Source organism: Aulonocara sp. 'chitande type north' Nkhata Bay, linkage group LG20, assembly GCF_057382095.1.
Source record: "Aulonocara sp. 'chitande type north' Nkhata Bay isolate Kocher_YH1m ecotype deep benthic linkage group LG20, A_spYH_male_GT1.1, whole genome shotgun sequence".
NCBI classification, from domain to species: Eukaryota; Metazoa; Chordata; class Actinopteri; order Cichliformes; family Cichlidae; genus Aulonocara; species Aulonocara sp. 'chitande type north' Nkhata Bay.
In genome coordinates this window covers 15,095,733-15,114,320 of record NC_141363.1, presented here as the reverse complement: position 1 = coordinate 15,114,320, position 18,588 = coordinate 15,095,733, and the positions used below count along the sequence as shown (strand labels likewise).

At 44.7% G+C, this 18,588-nt stretch overlaps 1 protein-coding gene across 1 annotated transcript; it reads right to left on the bottom strand.

Annotated features, from left to right (window-relative positions):
• Window positions 1–9,957: 9,957 nt before the first annotated feature.
• LOC147305320 (uncharacterized) lies at window positions 9,958–12,235 on the bottom strand. Its single transcript, XM_086276681.1, has one exon. It carries the CDS (start codon window positions 12,190–12,192, stop codon window positions 9,985–9,987), a length of 2,208 nt encoding a protein of 735 aa, XP_086132807.1. The 5' UTR covers window positions 12,193–12,235; the 3' UTR covers window positions 9,958–9,984.
• Between the last annotated feature and the right edge of the window lie 6,353 nt (window positions 12,236–18,588).

Genomic DNA, 18,588 nt, shown 5'->3' with positions numbered 1-18,588 from the left:
ATCGGGAAACTAGCGGATGATACCGTGGAGACAAAGACTATCACAACGTTTCCCAACCAGAAGTCGTGGGTGGATAAAACCATCCGCGACGCTCTGAGATCCCGCACCGCTGCCTACAACACGGGACTCATGACGGGGGACATGGACCCGTACAAAGCCGCGTCATATAACGTGCGGAGGGCGGTGAAAGAGGCGAAGCAGCGCTACGGGAGGAAACTAGAGTCACAACTCCAACAGAGTGACTCTAGGAGCCTGTGGCGGGGACTAAGGACAATAACGGACTATAAAGCACCAACAACCGGTATGACGAACGCGGCCGTGACTCTGGCAGACGAGCTGAACACTTTCTATGCTCGCTTCGAGACTGCAGCTAAGGTCTCCAACAATGCTAGTGTTAGCGGCGCTAACGGCTGCAGACAGGAAGATACTGCCAGCACCGGAAACGTGCTCGTCATCTCCGAGCATGAAGTAAGGAGAGCCTTCAAGAGAGTGAACACCAGGAAAGCAGCAGGACCAGACGGCATCCCAGGTCGTATCCTAAGAGACTGCGCATACCAGCTAGCTCCTGTGTTCACTGAGATATTCAACATCTCTTTATCTCAGTCGGTGATCCCCACATGCTTCAAAGAGTCCATCATTGTTCCTGTCCCGAAGAAACCCCACCCTGCTTCTCTCAATGACTATCGCCCTGTAGCCCTCACCTCAGTAGTGATGAAGTGCTTTGAACGCCTGGTCAGAGACTTCATCATTTCTTCACTACCAGACACACTGGACCCACTACAGTTCGCTTACCGTCCAAATCGTTCCACAGACGATGCCATCTCTCATCTCCTCCACACATCACTCACTCACTTGGACACTAGAAGGGGGAATTATGTTAAAATGCTCTTCATAGACTACAGCTCTGCATTTAATACCATAATTCCCTCCACACTCACCACCAAGCTGGAGCATCTGGGACTCAGCTCATCTATGTGTCAGTGGATCTCCAACTTCCTAACTGGCAGACCACAGGCAGTAAGGATGGGCGGACATGTCTCAGCCTCCACCACTCTCAGCACTGGAGCCCCCCAGGGGTGTGTTCTGAGCCCCCTGCTGTACTCTTTGTACACATATGACTGTGTGGCCACTACCAGCTCCACCACCATCATCAAGTTTGCTGACGACACCGTCGTGGTGGGCCTGATCTCTGATAACAACGAGACGGCCTACCTGAAGGAGATTAGGAATCTGGAGAACTGGTGCCAGAGGAACAACCTCCTTCTAAACGTCAGTAAGACAAAGGAGCTGATAGTGGACTTCAGCACTAAGCAGGAGAGGAACTACCAGACCCCCGTCATCAACGAGTGCCCAGTGGAGAGAGTGGACAGCTTCAAATACCTCGGAGTTCACATCACGCAGGACCTGTCATGGTCCTGTCACATCAACACCGTGGTGAAAAAGGCCCGACAGCGTCTCTACCACCTCAGACGCTTGAGAGACTTCCAACTGCCCTCCAAGGTGCTCAGGAACTTTTACTCGTGCACCATAGAGAGCATCCTGGCGGGAAACATCTTAACCTGGTTCGGGAACAGCACCATGCAGGACAGACGAGCTCTACAGAGGGTTGTGCGGTCAGCTGAGCGCACCATCCGCTCCGAGCTCCCTGACCTGCACTCAATCTACAGCAGGCGGTGCTGGACCAAGGCCAGGAAGATGGTGAAGGACCTCAGCCATCCCAACAACAGACTGTTCTCTCTGTTGAGGTCAGGAAAGCGATTCCGCTCCCTGAAGACCAACACAGAGAGACTGAGGAGGAGCTTCTTCCCGCAGGCGATACGGTCTCTCAATCACACCACCACACAGTACTGACCCACACATACAGTTCTTACACACACACTGGACTTTCTGGACTTTGGTTTTGCACAACACTGGTCACTATATTCTTCATTTCCAGTTAATACTTGTACAGCTGCTGTTATTGTGTATATATTTATTTATATTTAGATTTCTTCATACATTCTTATATAGTTCTATATTGTGTATTGTGTATTTTGTTGTACAGTTATTTTATTTTCAACTTTAATTTATATATTTTATCTTATTCTCCCAGTTAAATTTACCCTTCATTCTAATTTGTGTTGTACAGTTATTTCATTTTTAACCTTAATTTATATTTTATTCCTTCCTAGTTAAATTTACCCTTTTTAATTTTGCATATTTATTTCCTATCTTATTCATAGCCTTTCCTTTTTTTGTTTTCTTTAGGTCACGAGTAGTTGTCCAAGCATTTCACTACATATCGTACTGTGTATGACTGTGTACGTGACAAATAAAATTTGAATTTGAATTTGAATTTGGCCAACGATAGAGATTTTGACTATATCGCTCTATCGCGATAGCGCATGTTGATGATGTCATCAAGCTGCGCCTGTTTTGGTCGAAAGCATCGCAGAGGCCAAAACCATTATCATCTGCAAATTATAGCGGGCGACAGTCATAGCAAAGAGATGAAGCACTTTTGAAATATGGGGAAAGCCAAAAACTGCGCTTCCTCCACTTCTGTAACATTGATTCATTAATGTTGAATTCTCTCGCAGCTGCTCTATTCCCATGTTGTTGCAGTATATTAATAACTAACCTCGTATTGTGGATGAATAATCTCAGTTGTTTTCCTGACTGAAGTTTGGCCCGTGTATAGCATCCTGCTTTGCGATTACATTTGTCCCTAACCACCAGAATCCCTCACGTTAACTTTTATCGAGTGGAAAAAAAGTTGCCGTTCATCCTCCAGCTTCACTGTGCTAATGTTATGCTAACATAGCTGTGTCGCTAGCAATCACGTAGCACAACATTATATTTTTTAAAAAAGTGTGTGTGTTAGTCCCCATAGGGAAATAGTTCCTCTGCATTTAACCCATTCACCCAGTGAAGCAGTGGGTAGCCACCAATGCAGCGCCCGGGGAGCAGTGTGTAGGGACGGTACCCCCGACCTTCCGATCATGGGGCTTGAAGGATACAAAAAAAACAACAACAGCAATAGAATAATATTAAACACAAAGTGAACCCGTCTTCCTTCATTAATTAGGTTCTTTTAGATGTTAAGGAGGAATTGACTTAACCAGGCTGGCGGAGAATGAAGACAACCGGACACCTGCGGCAGATGGGGAATCAGTGAACTTTTATTGAGACAGAGACAACCTCTCAACACAGCTCACATCAGGAGATTCCTAATATTTGCTGTGAGGATGGGTATATATTCTCTAAAACTTACAGGAGGGGGTTGTGAGGAAAGTGCTGCATTTGCAGAAAAACAACTCCATAAAAGGAAATCGGCCTTGGGTGTTCTAGTCTCTTCGCTTGCAGATATCTTGCACCTGCAGGATGAGGCGATCGCTTCTTATCGCTCTCAAGGCCAAAGTCGTGAGCACATTTTTATTACACAGTTGCACAGTAACTTTAAAGCTGAACAATATTTAAAGCTGAATAATGTTTGATCAGATTATATTTTCTTCAAATCCCCCTTTTGACCCATCTTAAATGGGTCAACACACAAAAATAAGTAACATTCAAAGGAACACAGAGACGTGTCGAAGCCTGGCTCGAAAAACTCCTCGGGTCTTATCATTTGTCTTTATCTGTCATTGCAGATGAGGAGAAAAGAGTCCAGGCACCACCCTGCCCAGGGGTCGGCTGCAAGCAGTCTCGGTTCCCGACGAAAGCAGTAACAGCTGTCCTGCACACAAGGATACAACGAGTCAGTGCAACCAGGGTAGTGACACAAAATTAACAGTTCCTGTAACTCAGCAACCAAAAAGCATAAGTAATGATAAAAATGTGGAGAGTACAGAGTATACTATAATAATGAGAGATATAAACGTGAAAATGTGAAAGAATAAATCAACCGTAAAATAAACCCAGAACGGTAACTGTTAAGGACATTCAAAAGTGAATATGGTAAAACGTGAGGAAGGGGTGTGGAAAAAAAACAATTTATATCCAGTGGTGGGAGTACACATTCGCTCAGGCTTAAGTCCGGAGACCCTGAGAACATCGCTTAACCCTCACAACCCGACCAGACACAGTTCAACCAGATATATCCTTCAAGAGCAAGTGGGTTAGGGAAACAATTAATAACAAGCCTAATACAAAACACCACAGAGAAACAACCATTCTAGAAGCATTTAAACAAGAGAAAGACGATAATGTTCGTCACCCTCACGATCAGAGTTTTCATCATCCGTTGGCGAGGAGGTGGGAAGTTGAGTAGCCAATAAAGGCATCTGCCGGGCGAGATCCTTATCCTCAGGAGTGAGAGCTGTAACAATCAGTCTCTGGAAGAGGGATCGAATGCATGGAATACAACAGCAACCGCAGGTGACTAGGACAGCAACAAAAACTGAGATGGAAACTAGGATGGAAGCTACAAGGGCCTTATATTTGCCAAACATGTTAAGCCAAGAGTCCCACATGGCAGTATCAACGCCCGAGTGTTCCTTCATTTTAACAGTAAGAGCTGTGAGACCAGTAATAGCTTTAGTGAGGGAACCATCAGGAGCTGTGTTATTGGGGATATAGGTACAGCACTCCTGACCAAAAAGGCTGCAGACTCCGCCTCTTTCTGCGAGGAGAAAATCCGTTGCGACCCTGTTTTGGAAAGCCATTAGGGAAGTGGCAGATAACTGTGCATGCACAGCTTCAAAACCATCTCGAGTGTAATTAGCCAACAGTTGCACATTAAAGTGAATGTAGTTAATTCTGTCTACAATGCGTATTCGGCCGTTTCTCCCCCCGTTTGTATATGTCACCGGAGGGCCATTAAAGGTGGGGTTATCATCTTTAACTACAGAGCTTGGAGCTGCACCAACGCTAGGGCATATTTCCATTTGCCAATACAGGGCGGTGCGATCAGTCCAAGGGGCAAGTATAAATTGTTGACAGGAGGTCAAGGCCAGATCCTTTAGGGTAAAAATTAAGCCTGAAAGATCCGGTTTTTTTGCTATTCTGAGCATATTTTGGTTTCTCCAGTGCAAAGCCTGACCCCTAGAGTGCTTGGACCAATCGAGGTCCGTTTCTGACACTAAACTGGACCACTTCCACTGATGCCAACCTCCCAGGGTTATATACCACACTGAGGAGGAGAGATGTACTGCAAGGTTAAAAAGATCCCCCCCTTGGTCTTTGGTGACGGGAGTGACTGGGAAGCTAGCGAAATCTATTTCGACTACCCAACTTTTATTGTTGGGGACACAGAGAGTAATCATTCTAGTCGTACTTGGGGTACAGGAGGTAACCGTGTCTCGTTTCTTTCTAAATCGATCGGGCGTGGGCAAGACTGGAGAGGAAGTGGTGGGCAAGACCCTAGGGGCTACATTTGTCAGATTGGGACTGTCAGAAGGGGGCGAAGCTTTTGAACTTGAAGGTGTCAGAAGTGTCGGGGGCCCTTCACAGATCAGGATTATGCCAATGGGAATGAGACCCAGGGCCAGGAAGCAAACAAAGACGCAACATCTTTGCCTGCCTGTCATTTCAGGGGGAAAGGGCCAAGACATGTTTACTTAGCTTGGATGTCTTCTAATAGAGGATGATGGGGCACAGAAAGGTGGTCCAGTTCCCCCCACCTCGCCAAGGGCGTGTTCTAGGAGTTAAAGAGCAACAAAAAGTATCAGTGACACAACTTTAAATGAGCTTTCAGCGGTTAAAACTATTGCAATGTAAAATGTAAATCTTAAAAACTCAAGCCAATATAAAAGCAAAGTCATAAAAGATGTTAAAAATAGAAAAATAAAAATGTTTAGTTCAGTATGAAGAACACCCCCTTTTGTAACCAGCCGGCTTGTAGGCTGAGTTTTGGCTCCCTCAAGTGGTTGGTGATGCTGTTGCAGCTCCTTCTGACAGGTCCTTCTGCACCTCTCTCAAGGTTCTTCCTGGTTCGGTGGCAGCAGCGCACTGTGTGTAATGAAACCAGGTGTCACCTTTCCCTTCGAGCCTGACAGCGTGGGAGGTCCGCTCTGTTATGCGGTAAGGGCCTGTCCAGCGAGGCTCAGCCCACTTTCTCTTTGTGACTTTCAGGAGGACGTAGTCCATTCCAGGTGTAGCCGCCTCTTTCAGCTCTTGCTGGTTTCTTTCAGCGACCTGTGAGGAATACTGGGCAACAAAACTGCGGAGCATGTTATAATATGTCCTCGGATCGAGGTCTGAATCAGCTTCATCCGACATTAACAGGCGAGAGGAGGGGCCAGGAAAAGGCCTGCCATGCTCCAACTCAAATGGAGTGTAACCAGAGGTTTGATTTACTGAGCATCTTATGGACATTAATGCAAGAGGCAATGCCTTAACCCAATCTAATTTGGTCTGTGCACAGATTTTAGCCAATTTAGTTTTTAAAGTTTGATTCATCCTTTCCACTTTCCCCTGGGATTGGGGGTGGTAAACTGAGCCAAACTTATGTTTCAAACCTAATGCGGCTTCAACCCTCTGCAGATCGTGGTTCCTGAAATGTGAACCATTGTCCGACCTTATGACCTCGGGAAACCCATGCTGTGGTATATAATGATTAATCAGACACTTCACCACAGTTCTACTGTTTTCACTTGCTGTCGGCCAGGCTTCTGGCCAACCTGAAAATGCATCCACAGCCACCAGCAGGTACCTGTAACTACCTACTCTGTCCACCATGTCTGTGTAATCAATGATTATTTCTTTCCCTGGGCAAAGTGGGATGGGGAAGTACCCTGCTATTGGCTTGAAGGCGGGCTTGATTCCAAATTGGTTGCACTCCTTACAGGTTTTAACCATGTATTTTGTCATGTCTTTTAGATAAGGGTGCCACCAGGCGGCTAAGTTCCTCATCATTTGTGCAGGTCCCACATGCCCCACTCCATGTGCCTCTTCCATTGCTGTCTGTCTGACCCCTGGCGGTAGAATGGGCCTTCCATCTGGGCCACGCCAAACATCTGTGTTTGTGGCCCCTCTTGTTACCCATAATGATTTTTCCTGGGGGCTGGCTTTGTCCTGTAACTCTCTGATTGTGGCTAGGCCTAGTTGTATGGGTGGTCTTTCTGGAGGGGGTGTGGCTTCTGGGTCCATTACCATAATCAGGGAGGGTAAGTAACCAGCTGTCTGCTTAGCTACTAAGTCGGCCTGTTTGTTACCTAATGCCACTAAGTCCAATCCGGCACTGTGTCCTTTGCATTTTACCACTGCCACCTTAACAGGTAACAACAGTGCTTCCGCTAATTCCCTCATTTCTATCTCATGTTTAATAGGCTTTCCGCTGGCTGTCAAAAAACCAGCTCTTAGCCACTGCTTGAGCTCCACATGCACTGCTCCCACAGCATAAGCTGAATCACTGTATATATTCACTTTCTGTCCCTTTCCCATCCTTAAGGCTTCAATCACCGCTCTCAGTTCAGCTCTCTGTGCAGACTGTTGTCCTGTCAACTGCTCTGCTTTCACTGTTTTCCATCTCATGTCTGTCTGTTCCACTATTGCCCATGCAGCCTTCAACATTCCACTTTCAGTTCTGAAACAACATCCATCTGTGAACCAATCTTTTTCTGCATCCATTAGAGGTTCTGCCTGCAAATCTGGCCTGATTTTCTCCTGTACCTGCACAACCTCTTCACACATATGTGGTTCCCCTGATCCCATGTGATCAGCCATGTTTATGCCTTCATGTGAGTAGGTGATGTGTGGTGCTTCCAAAATGGTACTGAGGCGTCTCTGCCTGAGTGAAGTGAGTGTGAAGGCCTGTGAGGAGACGTAGGCCACCACACTGTGTGATGTCAAAATTTTTAGTGGGTGATTCATCACTATGTGTGCTGTTTTCTGAATGATTTTTGCAAGTCCAGAAACGTGTTGTGTGCACGGTGGGTGGCGTTTTTCAGTGTTGTCAAGCATTACGCTTACATATGTCAACACTTTTCTCTCTCCCCCTTTTTTCTGGAACAGGATACCATTGATATGGGTTCCAGTTCCAGAAACATCAAGATGAAAAGGCAAAGCATAATCTGGCACAGCAAGGTCAGAGGCGACAGAAAGCTGTTGTTTTAACTTTATAAACGCCTGTTCTGTTTCTGTAGTCCATGAGAGGGGAGCAGAGAGGTTTCTCATGCCTTGTTCATTTACCAAAACGCGCAAAGGGGAAGTAAGGCCAACATAGTCTGGGACATAGGTCCTGCTGTAACCAGTCAGGCCCAAAAATGACAACATGTCTTTTACAGTTAGAGGTTTTGGATGGTGCAAAATGGAGTTCCTGTGTTCTGGGGACAAGGAAATACCGGACTGTGAGACCATGCGGCCTAGAAAAGAAACCTGTTTTCTTGCAATCTGTAGTTTGTTTTTGCTTACTTTAAAACCTGTGTTGGCCAGGTGGTGAAGTACCACTCTGGTGGCCTCCAAACAGATGTCAGCCGTGGGGGCAGACAGCAAAAGGTCATCCACATATTGTATTAACATACAGTCAGATGGTAGTGGGCTGGTTTGTAAAAGTTCTTTCAAACACTGATTAAACAGTCCTGGGGAGAGGGCAAATCCCTGTGGTAAGCGAGTGTAACGCCATTGTCGGCCTCTAAATGTAAATGAGAAAATGTCACGCAGTGACTCACGAAGTGGGAGGCAGAAAAAGGCATTAGCCAAGTCAATGCAGGTGAACCAGGCATGAGATGGTGGGAGGTTGGTCAAGGCAACATAAGGATTAGGAACAGGCAAAGTAGGAGTGCCAAGTAAGGCATTAATCCTTCTCAAATCATGTGCCATTCTGAACTTCCCCGTGCCTTTTTTCTCAACGGGTAGGATGGGCGTGTTCCACTTAGAGCAGGAGGGCTCCAAGACACCGGCAGTGACCAAACCAGAAATTGTTTCTGCAATCCCAGCCTCAGCCTCCGGTCTGTGTGGGTACTGAGGCTGCCACAAAGGGGTAGCAGATGACAGTTGAAAAGAGACTGGCTCTACATCAACTAAACCTACATCTGTGGGTCCAAGGGACCACAAACAATCTGGAAGAGAGTCGAGTAAAGGCGCAGCATCACAGTGGTCTGTGTGTTCTCTTCCATGTGACCCGCTGACCACTCCATGTTGCAGTGTTGAGGAATTAAAGCAATCATTTAAAATTTGGTATGTCTTGGTAGATGGAGAAAACAAAACCTGTGGGAGTTTTGTAGGTGTCCAGTCAGTGGCCGCAAGGGAACGTTTAACCATTCCACCCAGCTCCTTAGCCTGGTGTCCAGGATGTAAGGCCAGTGACACATGGGGAGCTGCCTCATCAGACATCATGTACCACTGTAATTGATCTGTTGTAAAAGTAACCGCTGCTGCCACTCCCTCCGGTGCCGCAAAAATGCACGACATGTTCAGAGACCAAGCCCGCCCCTCACACTGCTTTTGGAACATGTGCTGGTACCAGGTGGTGTCATGCCTGTCATAAAACAGTGTAACATGAGGTGGGTCAGGGGGAGGGACATAAGGATGTAGGAGTGAGAGCCACGGCCGCCATTGCTGAAAAGCAGTCCAAACTCCTGGTTCAGCAGGTGTTTCAACTTCCAATAATGCCCAGTAGATGTCAGCAGAGTCCGCCAAACAGGAGGAGGGTTGCAGCAGAAACTGACCACCTCCCTCTGGCCCATCAGAGCAGGGAAGTACAACCCCAGTAGGGAGAGTCACAGTTAGGCCTTGTGAAGAGCAGAGTATTGTGGCTCCTAATTTAATCAACAAGTCTCTTCCCAGTAAATTCACAGGCGCCTGTTTTGAACAAACATAGCTGTGTAACAAGGTCTGATCTCCAACCGTTGTGGGGAGGGGCACGGTGTAAGGCAGAGTTTTAGGTTCCCCAGATATGCCCACCACTGTAATCACTCTGTCAGTAAGTCTTTCACGAGCAACATCCTTAATGGTGGAGTACGTAGCTCCAGTGTCCACTAAAAAGCTGCTTCTTCTTCTATCTACAGTTATGGACAGCATAGGGTCCGCCGTCCCTTCACCGTCCTGGGCAGTCTGTGGGGTGTCCTATAGCTGGGGACCACCCTCGTAGTACTCCCACCCCATCACAGGCATCTGTGGGGCCGGGGGCACTTCAACTAAAGCACCACGAGGTCCACCTCTGTGGCCAGGATGCTGATAGGGCCCACCACGGGCTCCCCTGCCTCTTCCAGCAGCCGGGTTCAAAGGGCACGCTTTAGCCCAGTGTCCAGGTTGTCCACACCGGAAACAAACATACATCTGGCCTCCCCTACCACCTCCCATCTGACCCCTTCCCCTGAAACCACCTCTGTTTCCTCCAAATGGGGAACCTCTCTGCCCATAAGGGGCCGGGGAGTGATAAGCACCATACTGGGGGGGCTGTGGATCAGTTGGCCATGGGTTCGGATACAAATCAGGGGCAACTGGACCAGGAGGGGGAGCCGCAGCGGCCACAAGCTGCTTTTTAGGCTTGTCACCTTTTCCACCCAGGTCGTTTTTAGCTTTCTGCAGCTGAACCTTCAACAGTTGCAACTGTAAATCTTCGACGCTCTCCGCTTTATCATCAGACTTAATCTGCACTTTGTTAAGATTAAAAATCAAATGTTTCTTCCAGATTGCAAAGTCACAGTCCTGCAAATCAGGATTATCCTCCATTTTCTGGCTTACTGACTCCGGAATGCCCCTCAGCACCGCCCTTCTAAACCACATGCTCTGTGAACAAGTCCTACTGGGGTGATGACCTGTATGGTTCACCCAGTCTTCAACAGCCTGATTTAGATAATGGGTGGGATTTTGCTTTCCCTCCCATTTAAATTTCTGTAAGGTGCCTTGATTTTTGGGTGGGAATTGTTTGCGCAGGGCCGGTCCAATAAACCTCAAGGCCTGCATTAGTGGCACCTCGTTCTCATGCATGGTAGTACCCGCATTTTGTTCCAGGTCCGCTGCCTGAGATCGGGATGTGCACCTAGTTATAATAGCTCTAAAATCTCCCAGTGCGAGGTCCTGTCCAGCTGTGTATTTATCCAAACCAGCCAACCAGGCATTCCCTCCCTCCGTTATGTCAGGGAGTTTGTCCACTAGGGCCTGGACATCTCCGAATGAATAAGGTTGATACACTGGTCTACGTTGCGCTTTAGTCTGGACCAGGGGAAATATGCCTGGAGGCTGAGGCACAGGGCCCTTAGATCTAGTCTGATATCCTAAACTGGGAGGGGTAGAGGGGGGTGTATTGTTAAGGTCACTGAGTTCATCATCAGTATCCTCAGTTTCTTCCCCGCCTGGTGGGGTAGCAGTGTCAGCAAAAACGTGGGCTAAACTCATCTGTGTTTCCGGATCCTGACGGCCCACCAAAGACATGGTAACTGTGACATTTGGTGAAGTGCCAGGCTCAGTTTTTGCAGTAGCGGTCAGATCTCCTTTAACAGCGACAGGAGTGCTGGCAAAGGGGTTGGACCGGGAAAGAGGGGCTGACGCAACACGATTATTCACCTGGACCACTGACCTATGTTCATTTAAGCAGCTGCGTAATGCTGCTTCTTGATCAGTTAATTGTTGTTCAGTGGGTTCCTGTCTGTTCATTCGAACCGCAAATGGTGCGCTCGCAAAGGGGTCAGTTAGGCCCTCAGATCCGGTTCCAAAACAATGGGACATAGAAGAGGGGGCTCTACTACTAGCTGAGGATGTCGCCGACAGAGAGGAGCTTCCTGGGCAAAAATGCTTGGTATCTATGGGAGTTGGAGCTACGGGCGGTTCTTCTCCAATAGTCATTATTCCACCAGAGATATTAAGTACCGGATATATGCCTGCTGAGGGAGGAGTTGAGGCAGAATAGGGAGGTGGCTGAGACCTATTTTTCTTCATGTGTGGTTTTGCAGTTTCCCATAAACACACCCAGTGATTAAATTTAGCTTTGCGGCCTGCGTGCTTATCTGCTTCCTTTCTGTGTCTCACCCCGCTCATCACACCTGCACCTGCTGCTGCTGAGTTGGCTTCTTCCTCTTTCTCTTTTGCCTGCATAGCCTTATTCTGCCAAATTATTCCCCAGTTACCACTACTCCCCTCGTCCTTTCCCTTTTCTTTCATTAACCTTTCAGCTGTTTTCCTCAATGACTCTTTCTGCTTTTTTGCTTCTTTAGGCTGGTGTGTGGAGTTGATGACTGTCTCGACACATGTTAATTGTTCTCCCAATGTGCTAAGAATAACACCGGGACCCCAACCATCATCATTAGTTTCTCGATCTAATTCTCCATCCATTTTACTGTCAATGGAGGAGTGTTCTTTTATTGATTTTAAAGGAGAATTATTTGGGCCAGCTGGGTTTCTGCCTCTGTTAGGCACTAACAGCTGGGGCGCTGCTTTAAAGGTGAGTCAGCACTGAAATATCCCTTCAGGTGTTACCAAGCTTCTACCAAACCGGAGTCTGGCGGGTAACCTTGCCTAGAGCTTCCTGATAGGGGTGCTAGTTGGTTGTCACCTTGTTCACACGTCTCATTCACACTTCATACATTACCTGCAGTCACTCATTACCCTCCTTATGTATGTAATAAATGTGTAAAAAAAAAAAATTCTATGTGTGGTGTATTATTTTAACCAAAAGAGGAACCTAGTTCCTTTAATTGTGTAATCTGTGAACAACGGAGAACCAAACTGTCCTGCCCAGTGTTCCACAGCAGGCATTCAGCGTGTATTTATGTGTGTCCAATATCAAACAGAACATCAAAACATTTAAAACACTAAAATCATCGGGGTTTTAAGAAGAGATCCGTTTTCTCCTATTGATCAAAGGGACCCCTCCTTTGGACTCCAACCAGTACTTCTCCTTTTTAAGTTTTAGAGGATCTTTTCTAATAAAGTCCTCTGGGCCTTCCTAACCCTTCTGTAGTTTAGAGAATATTACTAAAAAATATTCTCAAGGCCTTTAACCTTTTAATTTGTTTAGAAAGGCGTTACTAATAAACCCTTTCAAGGTCCCAGACCTGCACTGAGGTATGTATCCGACACCGGAGAGCAACCCGTCGGCTGCAACCGTGGTCAGACCTCAGTTCACTCTTATCTTTATTCACTTATTCACTTATTTCTTATTCACTTATCTCTTATTCACTTATTTCTTATTCACTTGTCTGATTCTCAACAAGCCTTAAGTAAGCCAGACAATTTTGGTTATGAATTACTAGGAGTTTGGACACTAAGTATTTTTATAATGTTCAATATAGCAGAAATAAAAGGTCTGCTTACCTTGTTTTTGTGTGCACACAGCTTTTGTCCAAACTCCGTTCACTCAGACCACGGCCGAAGTCCTCCCATCCGTTCCAGTTGACCTGGAGCGGATCCTGTTCGTGACGCCAATTGAAGGATACAAAAAAAACAACAACAGCAATAGAATAATATTAAACACAAAGTGAACCCGTCTTCCTTCATTAATTAGGTTCTTTTAGATGTTAAGGAGGAATTGACTTAACCAGGCTGGCGGAGAATGAAGACAACCGGACACCTGCGGCAGATGGGGAATCAGTGAACTTTTATTGAGACAGAGACAACCTCTCAACACAGCTCACATCAGGAGATTCCTAATATTTGCTGTGAGGATGGGTATATATTCTCTAAAACGTACAGGAGGGGGTTGTGAGGAAAGTGCTGCATTTGCAGAAAAACAACTCCATAAAAGGAAATCGGCCTTGGGTGTTCTAGTCTCTTCGCTTGCAGATATCTTGCACCTGCAGGATGAGGCGATCGCTTCTTATCGCTCTCAAGGCCAAAGTCGTGAGCACATTTTTATTACACAGTTGCACAGTAACTTTAAAGCTGAACAATATTTAAAGCTGAATAATGTTTGATCAGATTATATTTTCTTCAGGCTACCACTCTACCTACTGAGCTATCCCTATATACCAGGTAGTGCAACTTCAGTAACCCTGCAAACGCCACTGCTGTTCAGTTTTCTGTCTTCATTTATGTTGGAAGTGGTAGCAGAGCTATACGTTTTAATTAGTTTCAAAAATATCTCAGTCAGAACATGGTATGAAATGTTTAGGTGTAAACTAGCGAGCTAACTTCCTGTTAACTTCTAACTCCGTTAAATTTAATAAATTTTGTTTTCATGGATGCCTGGATGTAAAACTTAATTGTTACACCCGATAAAGCAGCAACGCTGATGATTTAATTAAAGATGAAAGAATGTTTAACTCTTAGTGTTCGTTTGACTTCGGGACCTGAAGGGATGGAGCTTTGGACCCAGATTAGTGATGTGTCGGTCGCGAACGAAATGGCTCTTAGAGCCAGATCTTTGACGTGAGCGCTGTGAGCCGGCTCCTTATCGCGAGCCGTGGGTTTTTTTTTTTTTTTTTTCTCTCACCCTCTCTCTTGCACTTTTTTTCCGCTTCACTCCGCATGCCAGCCTTGTGGTTTGCGCTGGGCAGAGGGGGGAGGGGCGGTAGTTACACTGGCAGTAGCACAGGAACAGAGCAGGAGGGAGAGAGAAAGAAAGGAAGCCAGGAACAACAACGTCACATTAGAAAGGTATAGTAATCATCCCCAACTATTTTCAGTTGCAGATGATAAAGGATTCAGAAAGTTTATTCATGCGGGCCCATATGACAGAGAATATGCATGTTCTTTTTGTTTTCATATTGTAATTTATATTTAATTGTGTTGTGGTTTGCAGTGTTTTGTGTTGTTTCACATTAAATTTGTTTAAAAGGAAAAAGCTGAAAATTTAAATAGTTAAAAGTTGAATTTTGACTAGTTGGTTTTTGTATTATATGATTTATTTATTACATTTTATGTGGAGTGAATGAATAAAAGTATATTTACGGTGGCCCATAGAGACAAAGCACGTACAAACTCCAAAACACGTAAAAACTCCAAAACACGTCCAAAACACAACAGAAGTGCTCCAGGATGCTAGGGCGCCGTGTTGAGCTTTTGTTTCCTAGTGGCTACACAAGCCAGCAAGTACCAATGACCGGATTTGGTGTGTGGTAGTAACAGGTAAATTAACTTTTTTTTAAAAATTATTTAAATATATATGAGTGCTTGTGTATAAATACACAAACAATACACATATGCTTTCAATTGTGTAATTTAAGTGATCTAGGTAGCTCTGTTTTGGAAGTTCAGTTAAAGCTAGAAATGTGTTTTGGAGTTTGTACGTGCTTTGGAATTTGTACGTGCCTTGTCTCTGGGGCCACCACATATATTTATATATAAACATATATAAATAAAACCACTTTTTTTTACATTAGTAATTCCTTTTGTGCATAATTTTATATTATTGTTAATAATAAATTAATTAAAGCAACAAAAAAACCTGAAGAGCCGGTTCAGAGCCGAAAGAGCCGGTTCTCTAAAAAGAGCCGGAAATCCCATCACTACTGGGGAACACCTGGCACAAGGATGCACCACGGTAAGAACCTGGTTGAGGCAGATGGCCCCGCCCTCCCTGAGTTTGGTTCTGCTGGAGGTTTCTTCCTGTTAAAAGGGAGTTTTTCCTTTCCACTGTCACCAAAGTGCTTGCTCATAGCAGGTCATCTGATTGTTGGGTTTCCCTCTATAGGTATTTTTGTAGGGTCTATCTTAAAATATAAAGCACCTTGTGGCAACTATTGCTGTGATTTGGCGCTGTATAATAAAATTTAATTGAACTGAATCGGTAGAGGAACTGTGATCTTTTGAGTGATTATTAAGGAAATGTTTGGCTTGAGTCCTGCCATCCATGTTGATGCAACTTTCCCTCGAACCACCACTTACTACCTACCTAATAATTGTTGCAGACCATCTACACCCTTTTATGGAAACGGTTTTCCCCGATGGCTGTGGCCTTCATTGTTTGACAGTAAATTTTTGGTTTCATTTTAAAATTTTAGTTTTAACTCTTACATGGTGACGCTCCCCATTATATCTCTGACCTGCTGAAACCTCATGCTTCTTCTCGTGCACTTAGGTCTTCAGGCCTGAGGTTGCTGTTGACTCCATGTACTAGGCTCAAACACATGGCGATCGGGCTTTTCAGGCAGTGGCACCAAGGTTGTGGAATTCTCTTCTACTCCCTTTACGCTGTACAGACTCCACTGAATCTTTTAAAAAACAGCTGAAGACATTTCTATACAGACAAGCTTTTAATTAATGTGTAGCACAGAGGTCTAGTGGCATCCATGCCTCAATGACAGCAGCAAAAGGGGGACCAGGACCAAAATTAGGCTGGTGGCTGTAATGTCATGCATGATCGGTGTGTGCGTCTATAATGTGACTTTTATACTCTCAAACATTTACACCTAAAGTTCACTAGGGAGCAGTGTAGGCAAAGAAAATGGTGCTGCTGAGTCAAAGTGTTTTCGTTTCTTGCTTTCATTTTCAGCCATAGTTTAGTTTGTTTCTGTCTGGACTTCTGTTTTTACCTTCTCTACACAAGTTCTGTAAATGTGGTCGTTACTTCTCTCCAATAATTTTCTGGGGAAATATCTGCACCGTCCAGTGTTTAAAGATGCTCAAGATATGTTAATGCTATAGTTATCACATATGTAGCAGTTTCTATAGTTCTAAAGAAGAATGAAAGATGCATGTCTAACGTCTCAAGTCAGGTGAGGTGAATGAATACAGCTGCTATTGTCGGAAGGTTGTTGGATTTGTTTCTCTTCAGTGTATTAATAGATCGCTCACACCACTAGTTCCTGTGTCGTTGCAGCACATCTGCTGCCACTTCCAGCAGGTTGAATAAATGCTTTGTTTTGCCTATAACCTGACCATTATCTGTTTGGTACAGCTTCAGACGGACAGGGTGTCGTCTGTGTACATACAAATTTGTCTTAGAACACAAAACTGTGTTTATAGAGGACTAAAATGTGCATGAACATGAGGGTGAACATAAAAGAAGAGGTCATGAGAGAGAAGGAGGGTTTTTTCACTCTTTTGCAGATTCGTTACTGCTGCTCATCAAAACCGAAGCCTGGGAGTCTTGGTAACTCCACAACAGTTCGATCATTGTTTTGACGACAGTAACACCCCCGTACATTCCAGCATTGGCTGCTGGACCTGAAGTCATGTCAGTTAAATGTAGTTTTCATAAATGCACCACCCAGAAACAAATGTCTCCCTCCTTCCAGGATATTACAGCTTCTGTTTGGCTAATCAAACACTAAGCCTGTCATGAGCTGGCAAGAAAAGGAAGTGACAGGATACTCGTACTGCGAAAGAGATCCATTTTTCACCCAGTTAATGGACGGCTTTTAGAACCGCAGTCATGACATTCATGTACAGTACTTCCCATTTGTTTCCAAATGCCATGGCAACGCTTGAGCAAAGAATAAAATGTGTGGTTGGTTGTCAGTGCCAGACAGACGGGAGAGGAAATACGTTATTTTTTTCTTTTGACATTTTAGTGAATGAGATGTTTAAGGCTTGAGAGAGAGAGCACTCTGAAATGGATAGAGATGCTTTCTTCGTAAACATGAAATAACTGTTGATGAGTGAGTATAGGGGTGGGATTTAATAAGTTTTCTTCGTCCCACTCCTTTTTCAGGCAATTTTTGTTTTTTGTTTTGTGCATTTTATGTTCAATATAGGTATTTGTTGTGCCTGAAAATGAACAAATAAATGAAATGAATAATACTAATTTACAACTTTTTAAAAATAAATATTATTTCTGGACTCTATTGGAGTAGCTTTACATAATTCATATGCATCATATACGGGCCTCTTAGACTAACTTATGATGGACTAAGGTTGCTGTCCTCATTTTACTTCCCACAACTAATCATGCAATCCTCTCTGACTGCTTTGAGCAGGTCTTACTGTTCCGTTTGAGTGGTTCAGATCATATATCACTGACAGGAAATTCCTCTTCACCTGTGGAGATCAGGTGTCAGTCGAGACACTTCCTGTGGTATTGCGCAGGGCAGTTGTTTTGGTCTGCTACTTTATCGGACAACATAATATCTGTTGCCATAGTAGCAGAGCTATATGACTCTGTAGCTGCAGATGACAAAGACTACTAACTTCTCTAACTCCCTGTTTAACTGACATTAGCCAGTAGCTGACCAAAAACTTTGCAAAATGTTAGGAACACGGAATGGAAATATATCTGAGGCATGCGGGCTCAATAATCCAATAAGGATTCACGAGTGGGAGAAAATTCTCCCACTGAAAATGTTATGTCCATATGGACAGCTTCAGTTTCTGGGAGTCTTCTACTTGGTCTAAAACCCAAACATAAACTGATCATTTATGAGTTAGGAAAATTAGCTAACGGGGTAAAACCACAAATTAGTAGTCTTGGAGATATTTCACGTAGTGACTTAAGGGTTAAACACCACTTTAATTTCAGTACCAAGGCAGTCTTTCTGAATCGCAATGAGTTTGTTCTTGTATTTATTTCTAGAAAGCTGGATAACTGCAACATTATTTCTGGTGCAGCTTATTCAGAACTGCCACGTTACACACAACTACATGACTAAACAAATAATAGCGAGCACATCACTGTAGTTTCAGCAAAATAGGATTTTTCCAGTATCCTACAGAATTGATTTTAAGTACTCTTACACATATACAGAAGTCTAAATGCTCAGTTTGTCACTTTATATCCCAACTCACCCTCTCAGATCCTCCACTGCCAAACATTTAAGACATCAAATAGGGTCATGCCGTCTCGAATCAGCA

Coding starts and splice junctions, on each gene's coding strand:
- LOC147305320 (XM_086276681.1), bottom strand. CDS start 12,192: ATGGATGGAGAATTAGATCGAGAAACTAATGATGATGGTTGGGGTCCC.